The sequence below is a fragment of the Sus scrofa genome, chromosome 4 (genome assembly GCF_000003025.6).
Source record: "Sus scrofa isolate TJ Tabasco breed Duroc chromosome 4, Sscrofa11.1, whole genome shotgun sequence".
Lineage (NCBI taxonomy): Eukaryota > Metazoa > Chordata > Mammalia > Artiodactyla > Suidae > Sus > Sus scrofa.
In genome coordinates, this window is record NC_010446.5 from 30,876,071 (window position 1) to 30,895,330 (window position 19,260).

The 19,260-nt window shown below is 38.8% G+C and overlaps 1 protein-coding gene and 1 long non-coding RNA gene across 11 annotated transcripts in view; one reads left to right on the top strand and one right to left on the bottom strand.

Moving 5' to 3' along the window:
* OXR1 (oxidation resistance 1) overlaps positions 1-19,260 on the bottom strand; it is a 519,109-nt gene that overhangs the window by 140,227 nt on the left and 359,622 nt on the right. Inside the window, exon 1 of one of the 9 annotated variants that reach the window (XM_005662905.3) lies at positions 5,737-6,079. The exons of 7 other annotated variants lie outside the window; for them this stretch is intronic. In XM_005662905.3, the coding sequence (XP_005662962.1) occupies positions 5,737-5,755 (19 nt within the window). In that variant the 5' untranslated portion in view covers positions 5,756-6,079. Of the gene's footprint in view, positions 1-5,736; positions 6,080-19,260 lie in introns of those variants that run through there. One more of the 9 variants, XM_021090594.1, reaches the window with a different exon arrangement.
* The window catches only part of LOC106510005, a 108,278-nt gene that overhangs the window by 833 nt on the left and 88,185 nt on the right, over positions 1-19,260 (top strand). For both annotated transcript variants that reach the window (XR_001308091.2, XR_002343686.1), the window contains exon 2: positions 6,229-6,311. This is a non-coding gene — a long non-coding RNA (uncharacterized LOC106510005). The remainder of the gene's footprint in view (positions 1-6,228; positions 6,312-19,260) is intronic.

Here is a 19,260-nt window from a genome sequence, read left to right on the forward strand (position 1 = left end):
ATTCAGTAAATGTTTTCCTTTTACATTTTTCCATAGTGGCATTCTCCTTTTAACATTGCCCATATTTACCTTATTATTACTATTTGAATGTTAACATGGGTGGAAGTGGGGTCCTTTATTTATATATTTTTCTATGCTAAAAACTCATACCTTCTGTTTTGAAAAAAATTAAAAAGTGATGGAGGAAAGAGGCTTTGCTATATCTAACTGTGCTAAGCCAGCCAACTCTCAACTTTCTACTCAATGGGCGGGGAAGTGTATCCAAAAAAAAAAAAAAAAAATCCCCAGAGAATAGCTGAATCTATATATAGTTTTATTTTTCCAATTAATCTACCCAGTCACTCAAATAAGGAAAGCCAGGTGGACTGAACACAGACTCCAGAGCCAGGCCTCAGGTTTAAATCCTGGTTCTGTTATTTAGCTTGTTTGCTTTAGACAAATTTCTTAATCTATCTGCATTATAACTTCCTCCTTGGTAAAATGGGGGTAATAATTATACCTAATGAATAGGGTTGATCCAAGGATACAGTCAAAAAATATTTATTGAGGGCATATTACACGCTCTTGGTACAAGGGATAGAATATATATATTAAAAAAAGACAAAAAAATTCTTCTTCACAGAGTTTGCATTCCAGTTAGCAAGATAAATACAAACAATATGTGTTAGCAGTAACTGCCAAGGAGAAAAGAAAAAAAAAAAGCAGAGTAGAAGGGTATGAACTGTTGAGGGACTGGAGAGATTTGAAGTTTTAGATAAGGTAGCCAGGGACGGTCACACTGAATGGTCAACTTCTGGAAAAAGAATGAAGAAAGTGCAAGAGCCAGCCATGTCAGTCTCTTTGGGAAGAGCCCCCAAGGCAGAGGGAATAGTCATTGTAAAAGCCTTGAGAAAGAAAGAAGCATGTCTGGTGGATTCAAGGCACAGCAAAAAGGCCAGCTTGGATAGAGTGCAATGAACAAGGAAGGAAGTGGAGAAAATGAGGAGTGTGTGTGTGTGTGTGTGTGTGTGTGTGTGTGTGTGTGTGTGCGCACATACACTTCTGCAAAGATGACCAGGTAGGGCCCTGTGCACCACGAGGAGGACTTCAGTTTGGCTTTTACTCTGAAGGAGAGCAGCTCCGGAAGAGGTGTGGGCATAGGAGAGACCCAGGAAACTTACCCAGTGAGACTGATGTTCTAGCCATGTTCCTCCAGCAGCTTACTGAAAGCTGACTGCTAGAGGGGCAGTGGGGGCAAGAAGGGGCAGAGGCAGGGAGGCCAGTTAGGAGGCTACTCCCACAATGCAGCTGAAAGACAATGGTGTTTGGAAGGAAGCAGTACCTGTGGTTTAGCACTGGGTGGATTTATTTTGAATAAATAGAGTCAAGAGCATCTCTAGGCTGATCAGATACAGAGTTGAAGAAGAAAAATAAGAGTCTATAAATGCACCAATGTTTATGGCCTGAACAACTAGAAAAATTGTGCTTCCATGAGCTGAAATGCTAATAAATGCTTAATGCATGATTCATATAATTGTGCCACGAGGTGTTAATTGTTAATAAGTTAATACAGGTAAAGCACTTAGTATAGAACTTAATACCAAGTCAGCCCAATGTGTTTGCTGTTAACTACTAATAAATTGAGATAGAAAACATTTTAAACCCCAATATATTATTAGATGGAGAAAAGTTCATGGTAGAGTTATGATTTTTGGTCTGTGTAAATAAAGTGCTTGAAATGAGATATTGAAAGCCTCTCCATTGGAAATTATATTATAGGAGAGAAATAGGGTTTTCAAGTAATGTCCAAAATTTCCTCTCTGTACTTTCCCTTTTTACTTGCACATGGCTAGAATACACTACCTCTTTCTCTTCTTTACTCTTGCCTGTTGAAAGTATTCCTATCTTCAAAAATGACACATACACAAAACATAGTATCTTTCAAAAAAAAAAAAAAAACCTTTGTGCTTTATACTCACAATAGCAATGGAATTTCCACTCAACAAGACTATTGGAAATACCTGGAAGTACCCTGTATTTTGAAGATATAGCAACGACAGTTATTTTTTATTGTTATTTTATGTTCTTGAAACTGTGAAAGTTAATACAATAAAATATAAGTATTGCGGAACACTTGAATACATAAAATGTCCCAACCAGGTTTTGTTTTTTTTTTTTTTTAAGCATTTTTGGTTTCTATGTAAATGTTTGGTTTCTATGGTCTTCTGTAGAATTCATTTTTCATCAGTGACTTATAAGATGAAATTTCAAGCTGAAAATATTTGAAGTCTTCTTGATGGCAGAAAAAGGGTCTAGGCAATGGAAATAACTATGCGACCAATCTCATGTTTGTACATGTTGATTGTACAGACAGCCAATAGCCACATGAAAAGATATTTAGCATTGCTAATTATTAGAGAAACACAAAACAAAACTACAATGAGTTATCACCTCACACGGGTCACAACGGCCATCATCAAAAAGTCTACTTCAGTTTAAGGCTCTATGTATAATAGGGGCTGATAAAGAAATAACATTGGGGACTCAACAAATAGACAATAACGTTTGATTGCTTCAATCAGATCAAGCAACTAAAACAGAGATCAAGAGCAATAATTGCTGACAACCCCTCTCCCACCCCGTCCCACCATGTTTTCTTCTGAAAGTAGGAGTTAGATAAAACTTTTTCATATGATTCCAAAATCCACTGTTAAACATGCTTATGTTATTTTTCCCAAAGTCTTACTGTAATTTACAGATCGATATGTCTCAAATGAAAGGAACAAAGATGGGAAAGGAATTGGGGAATCTAAATAACCTCTTTTATTTTTAATGCCACCAAGGCGCTGTGGGCTGTGGTTCTGCTAATTCAATAAAGGATACAAGCTCTCAGAGACTGGCACACATTCAGCACTGGGATTCAAAATAGATCGAAGGTTGGGAGTTCTCAGAAGATAGGTTTCACGGTTCTTGCAATTCAGACTGTGAGTTAATGGGTAATATCATCATTTCCAATGATAATTAAAAAGAAGAATTTACTCTCTTTAACTTGGCACAAATTATACAACTTCTCCTTCTTCTGCCTCCTGCCAAGCTAATGTTTTTTTTTTAATAATGTTGCTTAAAATTGATAGTAGAACAGCACATGGTTTATAAAGTATGCTTATATATATTTCATATTCAATATTTTTATTGGACCAATATTGCTTACAAACTGTCCTAACATCTTGTAATGAAGAAATTATTCATATTATTGTATTCTCTAGGTATATAATCTGAACTTGAGAACAATTACTGGATCACCCAGTACATATCAGTTGAAGGAGCAGAACCATAGCTTGCATCTTGGTCTCAAGTTAAAAAAATTATACTCTGTCTATTTCATTACAGTTAAATATTAGTAACCATATCACTAGTAAAATTTTCCAAGTATTTTCCACTGGTTTTTAGTCAAGATAGTTGGTCCAAGAATAGGTAGAACCAAGTGCAAGGGAATAAGAGTGGAGGAACATATTGAGGAGAGACAAAAATTGGCCTTGGATAAGCCACGTAACAGAAAGAGAATACTCTTACAAAGTCTGAACATGAAGTGTGCAGCATTTAGCACATTACACAAGTAATCGATTAACCTGCAGTTTTTACTACCATATTTCATCAAGACTGCATTGATCATAAGATGCACCACCAAGAGAGAAAAAAGAAAAACAAAATCTTGTCGTCAATTAAACCATGATACACCATTGATCATAAGATACTCTGAGATGACAAAAAGTCAAAATGTGAAATAAGGTGCATCTTAGACTCCAAGAAATACAGTAGCTGGTAACTGCAGTGGGTATGGGTATTCTCAAAATCTGTCATAATAAACCGAACTGGGCCATCAATAAGCATTTATTAAGTGCCTACAGATGGGTATAGAGAAACACAATGCATAATCTAGGTAAAGAGGCTTAAGTGCTACATATGAAATATTAATTGCTGTCCTTCGGTTTCACACTGATGACCACTGGTTGAAAAAAAAATTTACTTGTGCAAAAAAGATGTGTAAGTGTGCAAGTGTCAGAAGGAAATGGGATTTAGAAGGGAGAGGAAGAAAAGGAAGTGAAGAGAAGGGGAGGATAGCTTGGAGGAGAAAGAAAGGAAAGAGGGCTCTAACCTAATCAGTGTCCTGAAATTTACAAGGGTTCTGAATCCTGTGCACACAGATCTCCTGATCTTATAAAACAGAATTGCTGTGCTGTACATGAAATTATACTTTAAAACAAGGGACTTCATATATTTCTGTAACATCTATAGCTTCATATATAATTCTGAAGATTTTTCCATTTTTGCATATTTCCTAAATCACAAAGATTGAAAATTTAGAAACTTTTGATAGCTCTAAATTTGAACTAAATGTCGTTAAGTACTGGGCATTTGCTTGGAAACCACATTTTATTATGACTGGTTATCAACCTCCTTGATATCTTAAAAGTTCTAGATTCTGTGATTAAAATTAAAAAGTTGTTTGGGCTGAAACCAATCATCTAAATATTTAACATGGGCATTTTGCATATATTATGATTATCTGGGCAAAATCTGTGTGCTGAACCAGAAAAATGAAATTAGATTGTTTATTTCTAATTAAAAATACTTCTGTCCCTGCAATGAGAATTTCATAAATAAATCATCCTGTAATGTGAAGTAATTGCTTTTGGAATTAACCAAATAAAAAGAAAAGATACTCAACCTTTTAGCTGTGCATTATGCTCATGAATTTATTGCTAACTTGAAAGGGATAATATCCTGCAACATCATTAAGCTTCATGACTAAGTAAACCAGATTATACATTCTGATGTTGTTACATAGTTGCTTGTGATTGAGGATAAAACTAACCTAGTAATGGTAATTACTTCTTTTGAAAGGAAAAACTATAAATAAATGATAATGCAGAGCAATTTCATTTTTTTTAAAGTCGATAATGAATTCCATTTGCTGCATGCCATTATAAATCAGAAATTTCTTACATGCTCCAATCTTTTTATACCTTTATTTTTTCCACTTAAAGGTACAGGTTAGCTATCAATAATAACATTATTTTGATTTATTGGACCAAAACTGAAAAAAAAAAAGAGACAAAAACCTCCTATCTGTTTTCTGTCCTCACTTCTCTGGAGCCTAGAGGACTTAAGGAAATGACAAGCTACAGGAAAACAGAGACATTTAAGCAAACTTTCAAGAGGATGGTTAAGACTGCCTAATGAAATGCACTGCCAGGCTCTGAAATCCAGAGAATGGTGGTGATAAAAGCCAAGCATGTGACTTAATCACTATCATTACCTTAGTTGTGTACAACCTTTCAGTTAAGGGCAAGGTAAAGCAATATGGGGATCTTACTGACAAATGACTTCCTATGAAGGAATGAAAAAAATAGTCATTAGTTACTTGTTATATATAAAGGACCACTAGACATGAAAACAAGACTGAAAATCCCTACATTTGATTCCATTTCTGGAAGTGCCTCCATCGCAGCAGCTGCACCTAAGCAAATCATAAGCAAATAATGTACATGCACACAAAGTCTTTTTTATATCCTATATTTAGCGCAGGATTTCAACAGAGTTGACTCCCCTTGACTGCCCTCAGCACACATTCCCTTTCTGGAGATAGTAGCCAGCAGACCCATAAAAATCATATGGATTTTGAAAATATAACAAAGTCATCCCTCTCTGACTTTCTAAGATGACTTGTTTAAAACTGAGAGCACTTACACATACCTTTACGCGGGCAGAACATTGCTGAAGTCTTCCCTTTAAACTCTACTCAGCCAGCAAGGTGTGGCTCTTAGGAAGAGAGGACGGGGATTTGGGTTCCTGTGCTTCCCCCGGTAATGCAACACTTCCCTTCTGGGAGTGCCCTCTCCTCCCAGTCCTGACCTCTGGTGGTGGCGTGAGAGATGCAGAGGTTTCTGTTTCTGCACACGGGAAACCCACTGTATCCGCCTGATGACTGTAGACTCGCTCTAGGTTCCCTGAATGTTTTGGAAACAGTGCCAGCACGCTCTGCATAATACATTACTCAGCTGACCCTCTAAAGTCTATCACAGAGTGAGATAACAACACCTAACTTCTGAACAGTTTCTTAACATAAAGTAAATCAATGGCACAGCGCCTTGAACAAATCTCTGTTATGAAGTCCTAACAATGCCGACAAGCAGTAGATTTGATAAGGCTGGGTACTAACCTGGTTGGTGTTTTATATCTTTACAGATATTTAAATGCTGTTCGCTCACTGTCCAAACATCAGTTTGATTTTTTTCCTCCAGAACCTCCATCTGCATTGTCATGATACAGTAAGTACACCTTGCTTTGCATTGCAGTTACTTCTCCTGTACTTTTTCCCTATTAGGACAAGTAGAGGGTACATCACAACACCCGTTATAGTGCTGAAACTTAGTAACTGAATGAATGGATAAGAGTCACAATAACTCCTTCCTTCCTACTCTCCCCCCCCACCCCTACACCTTACATTCTGTCAGTCTTTTTTGTTTTTTTTCAGGGACACACCCCCAGCACATGGAGGTTCCCAGGCTAGGGGCTGAATCTGAGCTGTAGTAGCTGGCCTATGCCACAGCTACAGCCACGCCAGCTCCTTAATGCACTGATCGAAGGCAGGGATTGAACCCACCTTCTCATGGATACTAGTGGGGTTCTGAACCTGCTGAGCCACAACAGGAACTCCTCTGTTCGTCCTGTAAAAACAAATGGCACCATTCATAGCCTGACTCTATTTGACTTCCTGTTCATATACTTAGACTTCATAATCGTGGAGATTTGGGTGGATGTTTTCCTTTTATTCTCTCCTGTCATCACATTTTTTATGAAATCCTTCAATGGCAGCTCAGTGAGATATACACATATGATACTACAGTATTTGATTTTGGGGGTAGGGAGTATGATCATCAGGTAGAGAAAATGTCAACTCAGTATGTAAAGATGCTTTGCTAGTCCAAGGACTACGGTCTGCCAAACAGGTGGGCTACAGATACCCAAGTCATTGAAAGATATACAAGTCATTGAAAATTTTGTGCTGAGTTAATACCTTATAACAAATTGACAATGATTATAAAGAAAATGGAACTGACGTTACCGCCAGTTCATAACAATGACATTTACATGTAACATAATAAGACCAAGATTTTACATGCAATACAGAACTTATGGCCTTGGCGTTCCCATTGTGGCTCAGTGGCAATGAGCCTGACTAGTATCCATAAGGATGCAGGTTCGATCCCTGGCCTTGCTCAGTGGATTAAATACCTGGCGTGGCTGTGGCTGTGGTGTAGGCCAGGAGCTGCAGCACTGATTTGACCCTAGGCTGGGAATCTCCATGTGCTGCATGTGCAGTCCTAAAAAAAAAAGCAGAATTTATGGCCTTGCCCAAGCTCTGACAGTTCCATAATAAGCTGCTCATTGGCTAGTAAAGTACCTAACCAAAACAACATGATTTTAGAGGGGAATGGTATAAACTGGCAGTAAGATTCATTCTTAAGTGAAAATTTATGATATCTAACCTTCTCTATGGAGCTACATCTGTATCCACTAGACACTATTTGGCTCCTTTAAGAGTTCCAGCAGTATTCCCTATGACTGCCAGCAAGTAAATAAGACAACATATATAAAACTTCTGGTAAAGTTCCTGGCACTCTGCTGTGTTTTAACAGCTATTAATTTCCATCACATTTCTTAATGACATGACTGGCTTATTCCAGTCCTAAATACCATTATACCATGGTGGAGTCATGCTAACAACAGTGCTTCACAGGTAGTTATGGCTTTATCTTTTAAGAAGTGCTTCAACTAATATTCATCAGTCATATACTCAATTATCCTGGGAGATGTTGCTTATTCTCAAATTTTTACTGAGTTATTTATGCACAGAATTTTTTTTTTTTTTTTTTTTTTTTTTTTTTTTTTTTTTTTGCTCTTTAGGGCTGCACCTGCAGCATAGGGAGGTTCCTAGGCGAGCGGTCTAATCAGAGCTACAGCTGCCAGCTTACGCCACAGCCACAGCAATGCCAGATCTGAGCCTCATCTGTGACTTACACCACAGCTCATGCAATGCTCGATCCTTAATCCACTGAGTGAGGCCAGGGATCAAACCCGCAACCTCATGGTTCCCAGTTGGATTTGTTTTCGCTGCGCCACTACGGGAACTCCCAGCTATGTATAGAAAATTAATGATAGAATGTTTCCTTGCAGCTTTATATGGTGATCAAAAAGAGAGGGCAGATGTGTTTAAATTGTTTTAATGTTCATCTTCAAATAATTTAGCGTAATTGTAGACTCCTGGAAAACAAGAGCAAGCAGGTAATAAGCAGGAATGAACTGGCTCTTTTATTTTTTCTTTTTTGGCTGGGCCCATGGCATGTGGGAGTTCCAGGGTCAGGGATGGAAATCTGCACAATAGCAGTGACCCAAGCTTCTGCAGTGACAATGCTGGATCCTTAACCCGCTGCACCACAGGAGACTTTGAACTGGCTCTTTTTTTTTTTTTTTTTTAAAGCAAGACTTCATATTAGAAGAAGTGACTCACACAAAAAACCCTAGATAAAACATAAACATGCTTTTCAGTATCTGCAGAAAATGCAAAAAGAGGGCTTTTACATAATTATATCTCACTAAGATGGTATGCTATCTCTATCTGCATTGTGTTGGAATTCAAATAAAAGAGGTATAAAGACATACACACACATATCAAATACAGTTGTAAACATATGAAAGGTATTTGTATAAAAAAGAGAAAAAAGAAAAGTATGTGTATAAACAAGAATCTATATCTGTGCCATGTCTGTGAAAGATACTTATTTCCTAATGTTTCATCATTTGCTCTTATTTGCTCTCAGTAGAAATCTGATAAGAACCAGATTTGACTCACCTGTCAGCTAAATGTAGTTCTAGGTTTTGTAAGACCAAATCAATTTTTTAATTGTGTTTAGAACTATCCATTTGGCACCTGATGAACATAGTTTCCAATGAATAAATACTGGCTTTTGGGCACTGCTGCCTATTAGCTGTCTGTCACCTTTGGGATCGAGGCTGCTAAGAAGCTATGACTTAAAAATATTTTTAGTGTTATGGTTAGGAATGCCACTGTTTCTACCTCACCTTCAGTTTTTATTCTAGATTCTTTTTCTAGTTGAGTTTTAAAAAATTTATTTCCTAGTTTATTTATTTAACTTCTATCTGTTACCAAATCATATAGTTTGATCAATTCATGCGTGACAATGTGACTTATTTTACTGAAAGGTTTTTTCAGTTTTTATTGTGATAAGAACATTACACATTCTTACCATATAGTCTTGTTCCTAGAAGATTCCTAATGAAAGCAAATGACAACATATTGGGAAGTGTGTATTTTGTATAGACATGGCACATATATAGACATAGATATATGTTAAATAGGTACTTTTTTCTTTTTCAGCTGCATCCACAGCATATGGAAGTTCCTGGGCCAGGGATTAAATTCCAGCGAGAGTTGTAACCTATGCCACAGCTGCGGCAATGCCAGATCCTTAACCCACTGCACTGGGCCAGGGATCAAACTGGCACCTCCACAGAGACAAGCCAGATCATTAACCCATGATGCCACAGCAGCAGCTCCTACATAGGTACTTATCATATGACCAGTTCACAAGTGTGCTTGATATGTGTGTCTTTATAGCTCTCTTATTTGAATTCAAACTCTTACTGAGTTAACATTTAAAATCTGGGAACAATCCGTTATTGTTGACTATAATAAGGTGACTTTAAACTTGTTTTATTTTTATGAGATGGGTAAATCTGCTTGATTACATAAGGTTTGTTCAAATTGAACTGGTTTTTTTTTTGAAGATGGTAGGTATGATCTTTTCATAATGAAAATTATGATAAAAGTCTTTCCAAGTCTTGGGTAATTTCAGAATCGTATGATTTTTCCTATCTATAGAGAGTAATTGTTGGCAGGTAGGATTATAAAAGCACTTTTGCAAGTTATCACACTATAATGCCAAGGATATAGTCTTGAGATGTGAATTTTACTTGTAGTGTGCACCCTTATCAAAATGCATACTATAGAAGGCCAAAAAGACCATTTTCCTTCTCAGGTGAAGTGCTGAATAGGGAAATAAATGTGGTCAAGATGCTGAGTGATCAATGGCGTCAGTTCTGAAGCAAAGGTTCTTCAGCAGATGGATGAAAGGAAAGGCGACATTCCCTGGTGGAGAGAAAATATCTAGCTTCTCTTATGAGAAAGGCTACTTAATAAGTTTTTAATATTCTTTTAGAAGAGAAAGGGTGTTTAACAGTAATTTTTCAAAGAAAATTTTAACTGCTCATGGTAGCAGTTATTGCCGATACACAGGGTATTTCATAGCTATCTTAGGCTTCATGGAAATAAATACCTTACAAAATTCCTGTAAGTTTAGTTTATTTTCACCAAACCAGATCAGGTCGCATGTGAACAAAATGCTGTTTACTGAGCAACTAGTGTGTGAGGCAAGCCTGTACTAAGCACTGGGGTTATAGTGGCAATTTTGCCACATGATATACACAATCTTTTCAATTTTCTTCTTACTCCTTGTGTACATACTTTCTTTCTTTGATTTTTTTTTTTTTTTTTAATGGTTGCACCTTTGGCATACAGAAGTTCCTGGGCCAGGGGTTGAATCAGAGCTGCAGCTGCTGGCCTACATGACAGCCGCGGTAACACCAGATCTGAGTTGCATCTGCTACCTATGTGGCAATGCTGGATCCTTAACCCATTGATCAAGGCCAGAGAGCAAACCCACATCCTCAGAGAGACAATGTCGGGTTTTTAAACTGCTGAGCCACAACGGGAACTCCAAATTATTTCTGTCTAAAGAGAAAAAGTCCCTTAAAAGTTCCATGTTTTTCTCTTGGGAAAAATGTCTCTTATTGAGCAGGAAGCACAATTTCCACTCTGTTCTTGCCGCCTATTACATTTCTCAACAATCTGCACCAAGTGGCCAGCTGGTCTCCTTCCCCGGTGGTGTCAGCTAATCTAAGTATCACAGAGTGATCAACAGTAAAGATTCTGGAGCTGGTTGGCCTGGGTTCCAGCCATGAGTCCTGTGGTAAATTATTAATCCCTCTCCTCTCGGTTTTCTCAACTGTGAAACTAGCATTGTAGTACTTCCTACCTCATTGGGCTGCTCTGAGGATTAAGTGACTTAATACATACAAGGAACTTAGAATAGTCCTGGGCATGTAATAAGTACTCAACAAATGATAGCTTGTTAAATTATCATTTGAAGAGAAAGCTATAAAAGCAGGTGTAGATACTTCACATATTGCCTTCTGTATCAAGATAAGCCAGGTTAACACAACATTTTGTATAATACACAAATTTATTAGGATGAACTCTTCAAAACAAAGCCTTCCTTAACTATCTGGTTTTGAAATTTCAAAATCATCATGAGAAAAGAGATAAATAAAATAATAAAGGAAAAAAACCCACCTCAAATAATAATGACAAATGAGTTTTGAGCTTGATTTCAAGTGCCTATAATAAAGTCTATACAAGAAAATTGTTACACACATAAAAAGTTACATAGTACATGAAAATTACTTTAGCCTAAAAGAATTATGTTAAAATTAAAGTGTGATTAAAATAGTTTTATCAATTAATGGTGCTTTGGAGACCACCTAATAGTGAATATTCTAAACTTTGACTTTATAAGTAATTACAATTATTAACTTAAAAAACTTCCCTGGATATATGAATTATGTGCCATATATTTATATATATATATATATACATACATACTGAGTTCATATGATTTACCTTTTTAGTTTCTCTTCTTACTTAGTTATATTTATTTCATGCAAACTTAAAAGAGCATGTGTATGTGAAAACAATTTTTTTTCCAACAAAAGGGAGACGGTCTTTTTGTGGACACTGAGAAATGGAAAAATCAAAGATCAAGGAGAAGATAATGAAAGAAAAATGATGAAGTGACTAGTGACTGATAAGAATAAAACAGAATAGACATCATATTAGAAAATAATTCAAGATCTCTCAGGTGCAGTGGTCAGTCTTAGAAACAAGTCAGTTCTCCCGAAAATTATAATGACCTTTTAGTTCTGTTTTTACATGTTTACCATATGTAATATAGAAATTGAAATTATACTGTATTTGATCTATTTAAACCATGTGGCTGGAAATTGCTGTAAAAACTAGAATTCATTATTTTATTTTTTAAAACAATCTATTACAGTTCTTGACAAAAGTCATTGCTGTAGTTGAAAAGCTAAAGTACTTTCCATCACCATTTAATGGCTGAGGAAAAAAAAAAACCCCTAGAGTTGGCTAAGTTAATTTTGGAATAGTCAGGAAAGAATGGGGATGGGGGAGTTCCCAGAGTGGCTCAGTGGTAATGAACCTGACTAGATCCACGATGATGGAGGGTTCAATCCCTGGCCTTGCTCAGTGGGTTAAGGATCTGGCATTGCTGCAGCTGTGGTGCAGGCCAGCAGCTACAGCTTCGATTTGACCCCTAGTCTGGGAACCTCCATGTGCCCCTGGTGTGGCCCTAAAAAGACCTAAATAAATAAATTAATAATAATTAAAAAAAAAATCTCAACTGGATGAAACTCTTCTCCCATTGTCCTTGGTCCCAAGTGTCCTTTCTTTTCTACAAAATGCAATCCAGTTTGTGTTCTCAGTCCAAGAACAAAACCATAAGGACAAATGAAATCAATACCCAGACAAAATTAGACCTGACAGAGTGGATTCACTGCTCACCAGTACAAATCTGGCCAAAGAACACCCTTCCCTCAACACCCCCTCTTGATTACTGAGTTTAACATACGCAGGTTTCTTGGCTGTTCTCTGAACACACCAAGCATGCTCTTGTCCTCCAGCCTTTGTACTTGTGGTTCCCCCTTTCTTAGAATGCTCTTCCCAGACATCTGCCTGACCTTGCTCTGCATTTTATTGAGGTCCCCATTCACGCAGCTCTTCCTCTGAGAGGTCTTCTCTCACCATAGTCTCCAAGGAAGAGGCACCCATTTTTTCCTTTCTCTTTCTTTTCTTTTTTCTTTCTTTTTTTTTTTTTTTTTAGGGCCACATCCACAGCATGTGGAGGTTCCCGGGCTAGGGGTCGAATCAGAGCTACAGCTGCCGGCCTATGCAACAGCCACAGCAATGCAGGATCCGAGCCAAGTCTGTGATCTACACCACAGTTCACGGCAACTCTGGACCCTTAACCTACTGAGTGAGGCCAGAGATCGAACCTGCAACCTCATGATTACTAGTCAGATTCATTTCCATTGCACCACATGGGAACTCCAAGAAGTACCCTCTTATGTGCTTTCCTTCTCATAGCACATCCTGAACTGCTATGATACATTTATATGTTTGTGCACAAAATCAATTATACTGCTTTTATTAGATGTGATTATAACCTATCCTTGTGCCATTATACCATGATGTAGTTATCTTTAGGTGAGTAGAACTATGTTGAGGAATTTTCTAAGAAAGACAGAGGAGTTCCTGTCGTGGCTCAGTGGTTAACGAATCTGACTAGGAACCATGAGGTTGCGGGTTCAATCCCTGACCTTGCTCAGTGGGTTAAGGATCCGGTGTTGCCGTGAGCCATGGTGTAGGTTGCAGACGTGGCTCGGATCCTGCCTTGCTGTGGTTCTGGCATAGACCAGTGGCTACAGCTCTGATTCAACCCCTAGCCTGGGAACCTCCATATGCCGAGGGAGCAGCCCAAGAAATGGAAAAAAGACAAAAAAAAAAAAAAGAAAGATGGTGACTTGAGGTTCCTCTAAGATATTTTGGAAGAATTTGGAGGGGGAGACAATAGTGGCTAAGATTATGGGCTTTGGTGTTAGACCAAGGTATGACTTCTCTTCATTTTAATTTCCTGTAAAATGGGAATAAAAGCAGGTTCTGTCTCAACTATGGTGTGTAAACTATTTACCAGATGTATTAGTTTCCTGTTGCAGTTATAACAAATTACCAAAAAGGGAGTAGCTTAAAAGAACATAAATGTATTAGAGTTCTGGTAGTCTGAAGCCCCAAGTGCATCTTACTAGGCTAAAGTCAATATATGAGTACAACATTTCTTTCTGAAGTCTCTATGGGAGGATCTGTTTTCTTGCCTTTTCTAGCTTCTAGAAGTTTTTAGAAGTTTCTGGCTACAACCCTTGCCTGGGGGTCCTCTACCATCTTCAGACCCAGCAAATGACTGGTCAAGTCTTGCTCACATTTCATCAGGCAGGCACTGGCCCTCCTCTCTCCCTCTTCTACATAGGAAGACCCTTGTGATGACGTTGGGCTCACCAGGTTAACTTCCCACATCAAGGCCAATTGATAAGCAACCTAATCAAATGTATCTGCATCTCCATTCCACCCGCAACCTTAATTCTCCTTTGCCACATAAGGTGCCAAATGCACAGGTACTAGGGATTAGGACAAGGGCACTTTTAGAGGTCATTATTCTACCTGCATTCAAGAGTACCTGCCACGAAGCAACACTTCATGTTAGTGGAATGTTAGTTTGGCCATTCTTAACTCCCCATAAGAAACCTTCTCTGAATGTTTGTTGTTAAGAAGATGACAGCTGACCATTGTCCCAGAAACCAAGTGAGTGCAGAACCTCCCGCATGGTATTTCAACACCTTTTACATAGTTTTGGCACTCCGCCTGTAAAGCTGAGAAATGAAGAGAGTTGTTACCTCTGACCTAAATACATGTGGTCTAGAGCTCTCCTACTCTCTTCTTTCTCTATACTTTTTCCTTTCTTGAGGATATTTTCTGCCATGGCGTTAACTCATATGCAGCTGGCTCCAAAGTGGAACTCGGGACTCACTTTTCTCTTAAAGCTTCAAGCACCACATGTCCAGCTGGAGCTGGGCAACAGTCTCCTAAAAGTCTCTGGGTCCCTGAAAACATCTCCAGGATTCCAATGACCTTCCTTGACTCAAGCCATTTCTTCATCCCTCTTGGTAGGGTTGCATCAATCTGTTTCACAGATGCGACGATTAGGGGTCACATGTCTCCCGGTGTCTCCTAATACTCCCTCGAGTCCTCTCCAGGCATCTTCCTCACTAGTGCTATCCAAGTTAAAGCTTGTTGTGCCCTTGCCCGGACCATGACATAGCCAGGTGCTCCTGCTTGTCTTTCTTCACTGATTTAGGTCACTCCTTCCGAAAAGGGTCAGGTCCCTCCTCTTCATCTCTTTTTCCTTAAATCAACCCTTCTGCCTTGAATCAGTGCTTCTGCTTGGTAGTAAATCAGCCCTTGTCAGCATGCTGAAGGGCTCAGGGAATTATTTTTAAGCACCTACCATATGGCAGATATCGTACTTAGACATGTTACATATGTCATCTCATTTGATCCTAATTTAATGCCCTGCCAGGTTTGTGCTATTTCTCTTTTGTTACCAGTGAAGCACCTGGGGGACAGAGAGCTTTCTGTAATTTAGCCAAAGCAACACAGTAAGTGGCAGAGAGAGAATCCAAACTCAGCTGTGTCTGATTTCAAAGTCCCTGATTTTACAGCTTTATTCCAGACCCCACCACTCGGCTTTGGTTATAAGGTTCTAGAACAGATACTTAATGATGCTGTACCGGAGTTCATGTACTTTAGGGGCAAGTCTTCCAGGAGCTTATTGACACCCATAACATGGTTTGGGCCTCTTGATAGTGGTTTCTGTAGGCAGCTAAGGACCGCTACATGTAATTTTTATGAAATATTTAAGAGGTAACAAAACATTGCCTTTGACGTGGCTTTGCAGTTTAACCCAGGTACATTTCTCACAAAGAGAGGGTTGGGAAGGGGGGACATCATTTGTGTATATATGGGTGGCTTTGAACTGGGGGAGCTAAATAATCTTGATAAATCTGTTTCTTTTCCATTGGAGATCAACTCTCAGTGACAAGCCAAAACATGTTTCTCTTCTTTGACCAAGACACCCAGAAAGGAAACAGAAACCAGTTTAGCAACTTTGCAAGTGGGTGCTAAAGGATTCCTATAAATAAAGCCTCCCATTGTGCAGCTCTGGTCCTGTTAGATTTGGAATGCTGATGGTTTGTATCATCCTACTCTGAACTCTTAAGGACAGCCTGCTGCATTTAGCTCTAGCTTTGGTGGGTTACATTTTTTAGAATTATAATTTTGATGCTTCTTAAAGGTTACTTTAATCATAAAGTCTACTTTATAGAATGGATTTTTGTATCCATCTCCCACTACCCTTCACCCTTTCTGATCAGTTACTTTCTTGAAAGGAGGGAAAAAAATAATATAACTCAAATTAGGTGACTTAAGAACAGGAAGAATGCTCTCTGGGATCTTAAGAAGCTTTGTTGCTCATAAAAAAAAAAAAAATTAAACCAAACACTATACAGAGAGGTTAGTTTGGGAAACTCCTTTTTATTGATGGGGTAGCTTTGCCCTTATGCAGATGATGGAACTCAGAGAATTGTAAAAAGCTGCAAGCAACGTAAAGAAATATTAAGAAATATCTTTTTAAACCTTATTGTATTTCTTTTGTTGGAAGGAAAATGCAAACAAAATCAACTACTAAATGTGGCTCTTAGATTTTTGTGTAATTGTAAAAGCTGAACACAGCAGAAGAATAGATTTGAGAATTAAAAATTCTGTCTGGGGAGTTCCTTTCGTGGCGATCCCTGGCCTCGCTCAATGGGTTAAGCATACAGCATTGCCATGAGCTATGGTGTAGGTCGCAGACATGGCCTGTGGCTGTTATACAGGCTAAGAGCAGAAGCTCTGATTTGACCTGTAGCCTGGGAACTTCCATATGGCGCACCTGCAGCTCTAAAAAAAAGTGCTGTCTGGAGGTGTTATTGGGTCAGTACTCAAACTTGGACTGCAGACGACAATCATCTAAAAGTATAATGTGGGGAGTTCCTGTTGTGGCTCAGTAAGTTAAGAACCTGACTAGTATCCATGGGGATGCAGGTTCAATCCCTGACCTTGCTCAGTGGGTTGAAGGATCTGGCATTGCTGTGAGCTGCAGCGCAGGTTGCAGATGCGGCTTGGGTCTGGTGCGGCTGTGGCTGTGGTGTAGGCTGGCAGCTTCAGCTCCAATTTGACCCCTAGCCCGGGAACTTCCATATGCTGCATGTGCAGCCCCCTCCCCCCCAGAAAAGGAGAAAAGTGTTATGTCAATGTGAAATTGACTAAATTGCAAACTACACTGTGGTTATGTAATAGATATTCATAGGAAATATACACTTGAATATTTAGGGCCAAAGCCATGATGCATGTAACTTACCACTGAATGGTTCAACAAATATACACATTGTGTATGTGTGTGTATTTAAATACATCAGAGAGAGAGAGAGAGAGGGAGAGCACAAATATAAAACAAATGGGATGAAATATTAGCAATGACTGAATCCAGGTGGAGAATAAATGAGAATATGTTCGTCCTAAGCAATATTAATTCACATCCATGAGCAGATGATGTTTGAATCTAAATTTCCAGCTGGGAAGATTTTCATAAACCCTAGACCTGTAAAAGCAACTGTTTACTAACCACCCACTAGGATATTCCACAAGTATTTGGAAATGAGCCTTTCCCTAGTTGGTTTTATAATGCCTCTCCTTTAAACCCGAGTGTCCAGTATTCTCTGTACCAAAACACATTCTGTCCTCTCTCTTCCCAACCACGTCTCCCTCATGAGCAGAGCTACCAGAAATCCTAGCTGTTCTAACCCATGAAGTATCTCTGATTGATTCACCTCTGTCAGTCCCTGCTGTCATTATTCAGCTTCATATTCACATGAATTATAATCATCACCTCCTAAGACCACTCTTTCATTCAGGATTTGTCCCCCTCTTATCTATCTCCTGTACTGTGGCTGATTAAAGTTCAAGTCAGATCTTACCCATGCTCTCTGGCTTGCCCTCAGAGAAAAATCTAAATTCTCAGTGTAATTTACAGGATGCATGTATGAAGGCCCCAGTTCTTGTTTCTCTCTCTAATCTCATCTCTCTCTTCCCTTTCTACCCACATTTATCGTCTCTTCTCCTATGCCCTGCTATGGCCACACTGGACCTCTTGCAGTTGAAGCTTCTCTTGCCACCAAACCTTTTCCCCAGTAGTTTCTCAGCCTTGCATTTTTGCCTTTCCCCATTCCCCACTGGTTTGTCAACACGTGGTCCTATTTTCCTGACACACTTCTTTACTTAAATCTCAATTTAGACAACATTCCTCTAGGAAACACTCATGACACCCTGAGTTTGAGCAAGTCAGTAATTAGAAGCACATTTAAAATAAAATAATAATAGGGAGTTCCCATTGTGGCTCAAAGGGTTAAGAACCTGACTAGTATCCATGAGAATTCGGGTTCAATTCCTCGCCTCACCCCATGGGTTAAGGATCTGGCATTGCCATGACCTATGGCGTAGGTCAGACATGGCTCAAATCTTGTGTTGCTGTGGCTGTTGCAGAGGCCTGCAGCTGCTGCTCTGATTCGACCTCTAGCCTTGGAAATGTCCACGTGCCACAGGTGTGGCCCTAAAATAAATAAATAAATATAGAATTATTATGAATACATTTTTAAATATAGCACAAAGCATGTACATGTTCATTCAGTTATTAAGATTTTCCGCAAATACTCACTGGAACCTGTTATATGCCCAGCAGCTTCTACTGGGGACGTCAAACAGATATTTCTTGCCCTCCTACATTGACTCAGACATTATTTTAGTTTAGGGGACTATAGCAATGAATATTCTTAGAGCATAAATTCTAGGAGTGGCCTTGCTCAGTGGGTTAAAAGATCCACTGTTGCTGGAAGGGGGGCCCTTAAAAAAAAAAAGGAAAGAGAAAAACCACAAACAAAAAAGCAGTACAATTATCTTCTTGTTAGGATGACTTTGTATTAGTTCCTTTCCTTTTTTTTTTTTTTTTTTTTGCTTTTTAGGGTCACACCCACGACACATGGAGGTTCCCAGGCTAGGGGTTGAATTGGAGCTGCCGGCCTACACCACAGCTCAGGGCAATGCCAGATCCTTAACCCATGGAGCGAGGCCAGGGATTGAACCAGCATCCTCATGGATACTAGTCGGGATTGTAACCTGCTGAACCACAACGGAATTCCTGTATTATTAGTTGCTTTCAACCAGGAATGTAAAAAGGGCCTTGTCACAAATAACTAATTGAAGCTTAGTGTTTCCACTGTTTCAACTTAAAAGAATAAGGAGCTGACTTGAGGTTTTAGCAGTGCCCTTGTGCACATTAAATTCTAGTTATTTCTGTC